Source organism: Bidens hawaiensis, unplaced genomic scaffold (genome assembly GCF_021521415.1).
Source record: "Bidens hawaiensis isolate Kalapana, Puna unplaced genomic scaffold, B.hawaiensis_p1.1 tig00009541_1, whole genome shotgun sequence".
NCBI lineage: Eukaryota > Viridiplantae > Streptophyta > Magnoliopsida > Asterales > Asteraceae > Bidens > Bidens hawaiensis.
Genome location: NW_027491709.1, coordinates 153,783 through 167,029, shown reverse-complemented (window position 1 = coordinate 167,029; position 13,247 = coordinate 153,783). Strand labels below are relative to the sequence as shown.

The following is a 13,247-nucleotide window of genomic DNA, read 5'->3' as shown; positions in this document are numbered from 1 at the left end:
TCATAAAAGTTTTAAATCTAATGGGGGACGAGGACAAGGAGGTCGAGGTCGCGGTCGAGGCCGTTTCAATGGTCAATACCGAACCCCTAGTACCGAACAAGGGTCATCAAGTCGGGGAAAAGTAAGGGTGAAGAAAGATCGTTCAAAGATTTTATGTTACCGATGTGACCAGTTTGGTCACTTTGCATCCGGTTGCCCGGACCGAGTTCAAAAGGGTCAAGAAGCAAACAAAACCGAAGCCCGTGAAATTTTTGAGGATGCGGCGTATATGCATCAAGTTGTGTTCTTAAATGAACAAAACCTAATCCCAAAGAAATACGAGACCGAGCGGGTCGAAGATGATGTATGGTATTTGGATAATGGGGCAAGTAATCATATGACGGGAAACCGGTCGTATATTTTAGAGTTAAACGAGAACATAACCGGGAGGGTTAAGTTCGAAGATGGGTCATTTGTTCAAATCAAGGGAAAAGGCTCAATTCTTTTCCAATGAAAATCGGGTGACCAAGACTTGTTAACCGAGATTTATTATATTCCGGAGTTAAAAAAATAATATAATAAGTCTCGGTCAAGCAACGGAGTCCGGATGTGACATTCGGATGAAACACGATCTTTTGACCATGTACGATGAGAACGGGAGGTTACTCATGAAGGTCAAGAGATCCAAAAATCGACTCTACAAAATACGAATGAAAATTGGAGCTCCCATGTGTTTGCAATCAAAGATTGAAGATGATGCATGGCGTTGGCACGCAAGACTTGGGCACATCAATTTCGAGTTAATGAAATCGATGGCTAAGAAGGATCTTGTAAGAGGTTTACCACATGTTGAACACGAAAATCAGTTGTGTGAATCTTGTTTGGTGGGTAAACAAATGAGGCGTTCATTTCCGGCTACATCCTCGTTTAGAGCATCCCAACCTTTGGAGTTAGTTCATGGTGACTTGTGTGGTCCAATAACCCCATCCACTATCTCAGGTAATAGGTATGTCTTTGTTATTATAGACGATTACTCACGATACATGTGGACATTTTTATAGAAAGAAAAAGGTGAAGCGTTTGAAAGTTTTAAGAGGTTTAAATCCCTGATCGAGACGGAGGCGGGTTTACCAATGAAAACTCTCCGAACCGATAGGGGAGGAGAATTCACTTCACGTGATTTCAATCGGTTCTGCGATGAAAGTGGAATTATTCGGCATTTAACCGCCCCGTACATGCCATAACAAAATGGCGTGGTAGAAAGGCGAAACCGGACATTAATGGGGATGGTGCGGAGTATTCTAAAGGCGATGCATGTACCGAATTATATGTGGGGAGAAGCGGTTCGACATTCAACCTTTTTAATCAATCGGGTCCCAACCCGGGCCTTGGTTGATCAAACTCCATATGAACGGTTCAAGAAAAAGAAACCGATTATTGAACACGTTCGAGTATTTGGGTGCATGGCGTATACTAAAGTTGATAGTGTACATCTAAAGAAACTTGATGATAGGTCAAGACAGCTCGTTTATCACGGGTCGGAGACGGATTCAAAAGCATACCGTCTCTTCGATCCGAACACCCGGAAAATTGTTGTTAGTCGGGACGTTGTGTTTGACGAAAACAAAGGGTGGAATTGGGAAATGAAAGTCGAGAAGAATGACTACGAGCCGGGTATGTTTTCTATTGTTTGGGGGGGGGGGTGCGGTTGACAATGGAACTGGTCAAATAGAACCCACCATTGAAGAAACGTCTGGAAGCAACCCGGGTAGCCCAAGCTCTGAACCTGCATCATCAGTTCAACCAAACAACTCAACCGAACCAAGTTATATCGGGCCTAATTCCTCAACCCGCTCTCAAGTTCAGTCGACGAGTAATGGGTCACAGGTCCATTCAGGTGAAAATGAGGCCCAAACGGGTCTAAGACGTTCAACTCGAGTCTCGGTTTTACCAAGAAGATTACAAGAAGATTATGTGTTACATATTGACTCTGACTATGAGCAATTGCTTCTTACAGCAAGTGGTGAACCGAGTAGCTATTTTGAGGCTAAGTCGAACCAAGAATGGCTTCATGCTATGAATACCGAGATCGATTCGATAAACAAGAATGAAACATGGAGGTTAGTCGAACTTCCAAATGGTGCAAAATGTATCGGGTTGAAGTGGGTGTTCAAAATCAAACGAAATGCAGATGGAAAGATAAATAAGTACAAAGCTCGGTTGGTTGCAAAGGGTTACGTGCAACAAACCGGGATTGACTTTGATGATGTTTTCGCTCCGGTAGCCCAAATCGAGACCGTTCGGCTACTAATCGCATTGGCTGCATCTAACGGGTGGGAAATCCACCATCTTGATGTAAATACGGCATTTCTATATGGTGAATTGAAAGAAGTTGTGTTCGTTTCTCAACCTGAAGGATACGAGAAAAAAGGCGAGGAGGCAAAAGTTTACAAGTTGTCAAAGGCCTTGTACGGGTTAAGGCAAGCTCCCCGATCTTGGAACACAAAGCTCAATAACATCCTACGAGACATGAAGTTTCAAAAATGTTCCAAGGAACAATCGGTTTACCGAAAGACGGATGAGAAACATTTTTTGATCGTAGCCGTGTATGTGGATGATATATTTGTGACAGGTACAAGCTCGAGTATAATTTCCGATTTCAAAAAGGGTATGGCGACCAAGTTTGAGATGTCGGATCTCGGGAAGTTAACCTACTATCTCGGAATCGAAGTAGTCCAGCAAGAGGACGGGATAGTAATTACACAAGAAGGATACACCAATAGGATTCTAAAGGAGACCGGTATGCAAAACTGTAATCCGTCTCAAGTCCCGATGGATCATGGTGTGAAATACTAAAAAGCCGAGAATGAAGTCGAACTCGATGCAACCGAGTATCGAAAGGTAGTGGGTTGCTTACGGTATTTATTACACACTCGTCCGGATATGGCGTACTCTGTGGGTATTGTTAGTCGATATATGCAAAGCTCACGAGAATCTCATGGTATGGCAATACGACACTTATTGAGATACTTGAAGAACACGACGAGTTATGGGATCAAGTACGGGAAGAATGGGTCCAAACGACTTGTCGGGTATAGTGATAGTAGTCACAACATAGATGAGGATGATGGTAGAAGTACCACGGGGCACATGTTTTATTACGGGCAATCTCCAATTACATGGTGCTCACAAAAGCAAGCGACAGTTGCACTCTCAACGTGTGAAGCCGAGTACATGGCGGCTTCAGCAGCTGCATGTCAAGCTGTATGGCTCCGAGAGTTGTTGAGCGAGTTGACTAGAGAAGCATTACAGAAAGTTATGTTGAAAGTTGATAACACGTCTGCAATAGCCCTTGTGAAAAATCCGGTTTTTCACAACCGAACAAAGCATATAAAGTCTCGCTTTCATTTTATCCGATATTGCTACAACGACGGCGAGGTCGATGTTGATCACATTAGCGGGAAAGAGCAACGAGCTGATATCCTCACTAAAGCACTCGCAAGAATCAAGTTCACGGAGATGCGCGAGTTACTTGGAGTTGAAGACCTTACTAATCCAAATCAGAAATTAGGTGGGTGAATGTTGGATTAATTTCTATTCCGGGTCACAAGTCGGTGAACCGGGCCTAAGAGGTTTTAACAAGTCGGTTAAAGTTTAAGGGGTATTATGAAACATTCCATATGCTTGGTGGCCAAGTTCACCTTGTTAGCCAAGTTGACCTTGTTGCCCAAGTTCACCTTGGTGGCCAAGTTTTGTGGTGACCACATATTATGCTTGGTGACCAAGTTGGTTTACTAGTATAAATAGATGTACAAAGTTAGTGTTAGACACAACACAACAACAACAACAATCACCACCATCACTACCAAAGTTATTGTAATCAGTTTTTTGAGTTATATTTTCTGGTTATAATATAAGTCGGTTATTTATAAGTTGTGCGTTAATTATCGTTTATCATTCTTGATCCGCAACAGCTGAATATTTACGAGATGAGTAAATGAGATACTGGGTGGTCGGTGAAGTACATTGTTTATATAAGTGAGATCATGACGCCTTTCCCCAACACTTGGAGTAAGTCTTCTAAGTGGTTTTGTTCTCGTGCTCGGTGCATTGTGATCGGGGATAAAGACGAGGATTCGTTTCTTGTGATGGAAATGTGTGGATATATAGTGCGATACAGTATTGGGTTAAGGACTCTCTTAAAGATCTATGAACTTGATTCGATTATTGACTCTCCGGATAGCTTTCAATTCATTGCATCTCTTGCTGCTGTGTGATCTTAATTGCTTTATGATTAATTTCAGGTATGATTTTCGTATCTAATATATATTGTTGTGTTTGCACTGTATGCATCCATTACAAATGTGTATAAATGTTATGAAGTCTTTGCTGCTTATTATAGAGAATGTATATATTAGTTATTCTCACTTTTGTTAATTTATACGTAATTATCCTTATTATACTTTTATGAGTTTATCAATAGATGCTCATTATTATATATTTATATATATACGGCTAAGCTAACTGATCATGCATTTCAGGTCCAAAACATATCGAAGGTACATGCAATATTAGATACCATTGGGTCTGGAGTTTTATTAGTGATTAAAAAGTCTTGTACATTTGACTTGATATCATGATTGTCAATTTTTCTTGCTTTGTCAAGTGTATGTTTAAACGGTATATCGTTATTTGTCGTTTTGGCTTGTTTAATTTTACTGGGGCTCATTATGATGATAACTTTCATTCTTCAGTTAGATTGAATGGTTATAAGTTATAACTTACAAAAGCGCCAAAAGGTATAACGTCGTTATACTTGATGCTCATTAATTTGTTGAAGTGATCTTATAAAGTAGTAACACATATCTTGAAAGAGTAATGGAAAAAGATCATGAGTGTAATACAAAGTAAGTCATTTCAATCATATTGAAAAGTATATGTTAGCTACCTTATGATCTTACAACTTCCTGGATATATATGGTGTGAAGGTACGAGCTAGTTCTAAGTTGTTACATATCCATTTAGCTAACACAATGTATGTACAACTAACATGATGGAACCAACAAAACAAAAGGACTAACTTTTATATCTTGAATTTTTATGAGAAGAGGTTTGATTCTCATTTTTCATTATTAACAGATTCAATGATAGACCAAAACCGCACAAGTTACACTACCTAAAGTCCAATTGGTGCAAACATTGTTGATTTATAACCATTGTCTCCTAATAACCGGATCTAACATCAAACGGATTTGCTCTTGATAAACGATCAAGACGGGTGCGGTGAAATCAAACGATCAAACAAATGATATAAAGTTAATATGGAAAGTGAACGACTCCGTGATTAGTAAAAGTGATGACATATATTAAGCGAACCGATCCACACCTAATTAAGAATGTATATATATTAGCTATTGTAATTTTTATATTATTACCATAGTTACAAAATATGATTTGATTAGGTTTATTTATTTCGTACATAATTATCCTCAATATACTTTTATTAATAGTTTAAAAATAATAGTTGATCAATAACGCATAGTAGTTTACACAGTGCTCATTATTATATAATAATGCTAAGCTAAATGATCATGCATTTCATGTCCAAAACATATTGAATGTGCATACGATCAGTCGCGAAACTAGAACTTTTTAATCGGGGTGTCTTAATAGAAATGCTTTAATTTTATTTTGTTAATGTACACCAATCACCTTTTTACCAATCGAAGTAGCTAGCAACCCGTAGTTGTAAATACGGGCCCCATATCTTGAAACCGTTGTAAAACGGCTTTACTTTTATCACTTGCAAAAACATTTTTCTCAACATTACTCAATATTCTCTCAAATTCTATTATTAATTTTCATTAGAATTCAATATAACTCAGTTTCCTCTCAAATTCTTTTTATTTTTAATTTTCATCGAATTCAACGGACTTGAAGAATTCTTGATACTGGTTTGGGTTCCTTACCAAAATACTTGTCAATAAGTGCATTTTTATGCAAATTAATAGAAAATTATGAGAAATTAAATCATATATAATATAATTTTATTCTAATTGTATGTTGTAATAGCAATTATAAAACTATCAATTTAATTACTCGACAAACAATAAATCAATTAAATATTTATATATTAGATAGATTAACTTTTACTAACCTAGAAAAGGACAAAATGTAAATTTAATAAACTTCATTGAGAAATACTTTTCTTTAATGTGACAGCCAACTTTTCTAAAATATAAAATACACTTAATAAAAATTTGGTTCTTAATTTGTATATTGGGCCAAACTCGGTTTTGTTAGAAATCCCACTGTTAGTATTTAACCCAATAGGCAATAACAAGCATTACTATGCATTGCCGGTTTGTCTTCTTTCTTTTTCTCTGTTGCTTCCCAAATCGTTAACAGCACGCTGGAATTGTTTGGGTATGGTGTTTTGCTAGTGATTATGAAGTCTCCTACATTTGACTTGACATGGTGATCATTTTTTCTTGTTTTGGCTAGTCTATGTTTAGCTACTATTACTTTATTTATCATTTTGGCTTGTTTGATTTAATTGAGGATCAAAATGATATAAGTTTTTATTTTTTTTCTTTGTTTTGACCGAAATGTTCTTCATCTTTTTGTTCTTGAGTTTTTTAACCAAAGAAAGAAAAGGAAATGAGAGTGAAGGATAAGAAAGGGAAGGGAATGAAATTTTTTTTTAATTACGTGTATTCTTGAGTTGGAAGGAAATTAGAGGAAATGAAATATTATCCTTAGTAATCAGCCCATTTTAAGATGATAATTTATTAGGAAAAGACATCAATTTAATCACTCCTAACTCCTCTTACTCTCCTTTCTATCTTAAAAAAAGTCAAGAACACCTATTTTTTAATTATTCTTAGTTTTGCTTTTTTTTTCTTTAAAAAAACTCAAAAACAAAACGTTAGAATGATTATATATATAAGCGCCAGACATATATTCTTAACGTCTATCTAGTGCATGTGTGAATGAATGGGGAAAAAATGATGGCCTATCCTTCTGAAAATTTCATAAGACGGTGTTTGATAAGTATAAAAGTATTTAGTAAAATATTAAACATTTATATAAAGTTAAAGAATAATCAAGAAAGGTTCCTTTTGTTTTTCACATGTCTCCGGTCCATGCCACACGTGAACTTCTCCCATCATGATTTTGTCTTCAATTCATTAATGACAAAGTACAGAAAAATATAAAATGAATATAAAACTTTCGTTATAAATAATATGTTGGATAAATTATTTAAAAAAGGGTTGGAGGCACTCAACTTCGAATCCGATCTTAACCGGGTCTTATCACAACGGGTTTTCGGACGACTAGTTTTCCCTAAACAGGAGATGATGGACCCGCGCTTCCTAATGTCATTTATAATCACAGGCGTATAACGTTGTCTTTTGTCGTTGGGTTACCAAGTAGCATTTTTATTCGTTGGTCGTTAATATAACAAACATTTTTTTTTCCAACAAAAAATCAAATATTTTATTCAGTATATTTAAAAAAACTCATGTAAATACGAGGTTTTCTAGAGACACCTACCATTTTTCTAAATAAAACCCCTGATACACCCGTATATAGCTATTAGCTATACGGGGCGTATTAGGTCCCCTATACGTCTCGTACAACCCTATACGGGGCGCTATTGATAATAATCTTATAATTAATGTTAAAAAGATTAAAAGTGATTCATGGTTCCTCTAAAAATGTCTAATTACAAAGTACTTTACTGTAGGGAGGGATCTGACGACAGGTTTTTCCTGAAATAAAAGATCGTGAGCTTGAGTTGCTCAATGTTATCTGCGATTATGAGAGTATGAGTCGTCGTTTGCTATTGGGCTACCTTAAGTAACCGTGTTTTATTTGTTGGTCGTTCAAATTCCATAAAACGAAAAAAAAAAACAAAGTACTTTAAAACTCGATCATTAATTATTCAGTTAATATTCCATAAACTTTAATCATTTAATTAATATAGCTTTGACCTCTGAAATTTAATATCAATCACCTAACAGAATTGAAGTCTTAAGTCAAATTGTTGGTTAGACAGCAAAAGAGGTGGTCCTCTCTCTATATATATTGCCTGCGTCTCTTTTTTTAGCTACTAGGATTTGTGATGGGTGGTGGGATTGAAAGAAGATGTTGGTGTGCGGTTATCTTTTTATCAGGAGCGACTGCATACGAAAATGAGTGTGATTTGTACCAAGGAAGCTGGGTGTACAACGAGTCCTATCCTATGTATGATTCATCGCAGTGTCCACACATTCGAAAGGAATTCGACTGCATCAAATACGGTCGCCCCGATTTAAACTACCTCAAGTTCAGATGGCAGCCCACCAATTGCACCTTGCCTAGGTACACATTTATTCATCTATACAATAATATTCATACATATATACATATACATATACATATTGAGGTACATGCTAACAGATATGAATATGTGTATCAATCTATGTGTTTTATTTATTTTTTTAGTCAGTGAAACTACAACACGCTTATTAAACGATGAGTTAGTTAAACTCAGTATCTATATAGCAGGACGTTATGCACTTTTAAATTAAACCACAACTCCAATTTGACATAACATTATCACGTTACACACTTTTTATTGAAACCAGAAGTATAATAATCTATGTTATAATCCAAACAAATGACTATCTGTTGTCTTTCCACACGCCTCGTTTGGAATGTCACAGTATTCACGTGTCCTAGAGTTTCGTGTGGTATTTGTTATTTATATGGTTTGTATTTTTAATGTTCAATACTATATGATTAACAATCGTAAAATATAGTGTACAAATTATTAACTAAGAAGATACATATTCTATTATAAGATTAGATTAAAAATAGTATAAAATTATTAAATTAATGTTCTGAATGATATAATTATATTCATAACAATATTACGTCATGCGATGTATTATTTTGTATAATATGATGATATATATTTGTACATAAGCAATTAAACTAAAACTTATAAAATCTTAACTTTTTCAGGGTGAAAATGAAGACAAATTCAATAGATAATGTATACTTGAAAGATTAACATCATCATTCATCAATCCGTTTACTTAAAACTAATATAAGAACTTAAGATCAAATTCATGTTTTACTTTATTATTATGTGGCCCGGTTTAATTATATGAAGACCTCATGATGTTATTATTATCTTTTACATGATGACACATTGACACTATAAGAATACTATGTATACTTAGCATCATCGTTTCTTTAGAAACAACCGTCAAGGAAAACTACACTGGCAACATCAGTTACCATTTTAACTTTTATTAAATCTGGCGGTTTAGACTTTAAATAGTCGTATTCATGGGTTGTCAGGTTGAATGGGACGTAAATATAAAATTGTGTTATACACGTAATACAAATATCATGTGTATTCATGAATTGACATAAAAACGAATCTTTCAATAATAAATAAGTTATCTAATTTTCTTTCAAATAGGAGTTTGTACACTAAAATTCAAAACTGACATATTAATTTACTTGAAGCAATTATGGTTAAACTGTATCAATTTATTTTTAAAGTTTGACTAAACATTAGTTTTCAAAGTGGTTAATTTATTAGAGTTTCGTCTTGTTCTTGAGATTTTTAACAAAGGAAAGAAAAGGAAATGAGAGGGAAGGATAAGAAAAGGAATGGAAGGGAATGAAATTTTTTTCAATTAGGTGTGTTCTTGAGTTGAAATGAAATTAGAGGAAATGAAATGATAACTATGTTAAAAAATAGTTTTCCTTCGTAATCATTCCATTTTTGGGAGAATAACTTATTGAGAAAATACATTAATTTAATCATTCCTAACTCCTTCTACTCATTTCCTTTCTATCCTAAAAAAAACCCAAGAACACCATTTTTTAACTATCCTTAGTTTTCCTTTTCTTTCCCTCATTTAAAAAAACTCAAGAACAGGGCGTTAAGAGTCATTTTAGTACATGAGGTTTGGTCAACTATGCGACATTAGTACCTATTTTTTATTTTGTGTAAATAGTTACTTCAGTTTCAAAAATCTTGCACTTTAGTACCTTTGTTAACCTCGTTAACTTCATTCGTTAAGTCCGGGGTGTTTGCGTAACTTTATAGTTTAAATGAGGGGTAGTTGAGTAATTTTAGTGTAATATTATTTTTTTCTTTTTCTTTTCTTCTTTTCTCTCTCCCCTTTTACAAACCTCCCCCCCCCCCCCCCCCCCTAAATAACTATCATATGAACCCTAGTAGTAGTACCTAATTCCCCAAAATCCAGCAAACCTTAGTTCCTCAAAACTGATAAAAAAATAAAATGAACGGGTTAGACACGTGGGTCAACCCTTGAACCCAACAAGTTGATACAAGAACGAGTCAATTAGTTAAATGTGTTCCTAGATGCCGACTTGAAACTAACCCAATGTCATTTCAACTAGTTGAGTTTTGCAAATTATATTGTAGATTCAATGCTGAAGAATTCTTAAGAAAAATGAGCGGAAAGAAAATAATGTACATTGGAGATTCAATAAGCGCAAATCAATGGCAATCAATGGTGTGCCTTCTTCATGGGGCGTTGCCACCAGAATCTGATATCACAGAACACACCATCAACTCAACCACAACCGTTACATTTGAGGTTATATAAGTCATCACATTTATTTAATATTTTAATGTTAATATAATTAAAAACTATGGACATATAATCATTATGTTAATTTGTAGGATTATGGAGTTTCAGTTTCAGTTTTCTTGTCTCATTACTTGGTTGACATTGTGGAGGAGGAATTCGGTCGTGTTTTGAAACTAGATTCGCTTACAAATGGAGATGCATGGAAGGAACACGACGTTTTAATCTTTAATACTTGGCTTTGGTGGTATCGTCGAGGAGAAAAACAACCGTGAGTAAACTTAGTTATGTCACTGCTAGAAAACTGACTTTTATCGAGAATAAAAAAATCACTGATAACATATTCGTTGGTGATTACAGACGAATAGCAATATCCGTTGAAAATCCCTTGATGATCTATATGAATAAGTCGGTGAATTATATGTCAATGAAACATCTATTGTTGATGACGGTTACTACTATAATTTGATGCAGATGGGATTATATCCAAATCGGTGCGAACATAACGAAGGACATGGATAGAATGGTTGCTTTTCAAGAGGCTTTAAACACTTGGGCGAAATGGGTTGAATCTGATATAGACACCGAGAAAACCACGGTGTTTTTCCAAGGAGTTTCTCCGTCTCATTACAAGTAATGTTTACTTTAATTCTTATAAATAACTCATACTTACATCTCTGATGACCCATAACATAATTGGTTCATGATCCGACTTGGTTTTTAAGTCTTATTGTTAAGTTTTTTTCTCCTTGATGTATGTTTTTCATCAAGTTATTGATTAACGAATCCGAAATATATTCAGTGGGTCAGATTGGAACGAACCAGGGTTGACAAATTGTGCCCAAGAAACGGTTCCAGTGAACGGATCAACATACGGTGGTGGCGTACCGAAAGCGGAGACCGTTGTGGAGCAAGTTTTGAGTGGCCTCACAAAACCAGTGTCATTGCTAAACATAACAAGACTGTCTCAATTGAGAAAAGATGCACATCCAAGCAGTTTTAATGCCTTTAAAATGGATTGCACACATTGGTGTGTTGGTGGCCTTCCAGACACATGGAACTTACTTCTGTCTGCTGCTCTTGTTTGAACACAGTTTTTGGTTGTATTAAATGTTCAACCAGTTTTGTTTTGGTGAGAAAATCAAGTGATATAGAACTTCGAATATAATATATGATGCACATATAAAATAGATTCATCTACAAAGACTAAATTAAATCCACCACTAACATATATATGATAGATCATATGATTATGCACCGAGTCAAGGCAAGTTCGTAACATATATACCATAACAATATTAAAAAATAAAAATAAAAAATGACAACTTAAGTTTGAACAAATTTTATAAAATCTTTATTCTTCTTTTGTAAGATTTATGTTTCAATCAACATGAGCTTGTATTTTAGGTCAGGTTCTCGCAGTGAATTGTGTTTTGAACATATCGCCCCTCTTATTATGTGCTTAACCATCGTTTTGTCATTTCTACATATGGTTTAATATGCCTTAGGTATTTGTTATGCAGAAATGAGAGACGGAATAAAACGAACCATCACAAATGCATATGAAAATGAGTGTTTGATAGCCCAGGGACATAGAATCACCTATTACAGTATTACCTTGTTTATTCCGTTTCATCTAAAAATCCCAAATTCATTTCATCTACCATCTTTGTTTTTAGAGAAAAATGTGATTTTTCCTCCCCGAGTAATATGGGCGGGAGCACGTTGAACCATTGATTCTTAAATTACGCATGTTGAACCCTCGTAATTTTGGCTGACTCAGTTTGACCCCAACCATTAGTTGCCCTTCATTGACTAACATATAACAAGGGCATTTTGGTAATCCTCTCTTAACAATAATAATACTAAATAATAATCATCATCATAATATGTATCAATAATAAGAATATAATAATATTCTTTCCAATCATCAATCGTCTTCCCAACTCAACTTTCGTTCCCTCCAAATCCCCAACCTGCAACTTCCTAATAATAATAATAATAATAATATTCTATCCGTCCCATTATAAGTGTCCAGGTTTAAAAAACACAAAATTTAAGATGGATTGAATGATTACTTTTTTTTCTTAACAAATGACAATAAGACCCTTGAAAAGTGGGTCCATCTATATTTTTTTATTAATATTAGTTGTGCGTGTTTAAAGGTAAACTTGGAAATTAGCTAATAAATTTTAAAAGTTGACATTTGTAATGAGACAAATAAAAAAAGAAATATGGACACTTTTAATGAAACGGATGTAGTAGTAGTAGTAATAATAATAATAATAATAATAATAATAATAATAATAATCTGCCACAATAATAATAATAATAATAATAATAATAATAATAATAATATTGTCTTCCTAATAACAATCAGTTGGTGCAGCCTTGTGATTGGCCGGAGAAAAGAAGCTAGCTTCGTCGCCATGGATTCCAGCACCACACCGTCGCCACCTCAGCCACAACCGCCATGGATTTCGGTTATCTCGTTTTTCTGGCACCACCATTTTGGTGATAATTTCTGAATATGAACAACAAATTAACTACTTTTGGTGATAATTTATTCTGTAAATGTGATGATGTGGTAACACTTTTGACTGAGGACTCATAATCACAGGTCTTTGTTCATCTTATTCTGCTGAA

The 13,247-nt window shown here is 34.9% G+C and overlaps 1 protein-coding gene and 1 pseudogene across 1 annotated transcript; both read left to right on the top strand.

The window, feature by feature from the left end:
• Nucleotides 1–2,922: 2,922 nt before the first annotated feature.
• Nucleotides 2,923–3,558, top strand: LOC143532694 (secreted RxLR effector protein 161 pseudogene; annotated as a pseudogene).
• Nucleotides 3,559–7,970: 4,412 nt separating this feature from the next.
• LOC143532741 (protein trichome birefringence-like 41) lies at nucleotides 7,971–11,774 on the top strand. The gene is made up of 5 exons (XM_077027704.1): nucleotides 7,971–8,346; nucleotides 10,436–10,610; nucleotides 10,697–10,872; nucleotides 11,076–11,234; nucleotides 11,404–11,774. Exons 1-5 carry the CDS (start codon nucleotides 8,108–8,110, stop codon nucleotides 11,687–11,689), a joined length of 1,035 nt encoding a protein of 344 aa, XP_076883819.1. The 5' UTR covers nucleotides 7,971–8,107; the 3' UTR covers nucleotides 11,690–11,774.
• Nucleotides 11,775–13,247: the final 1,473 nt, after the last annotated feature.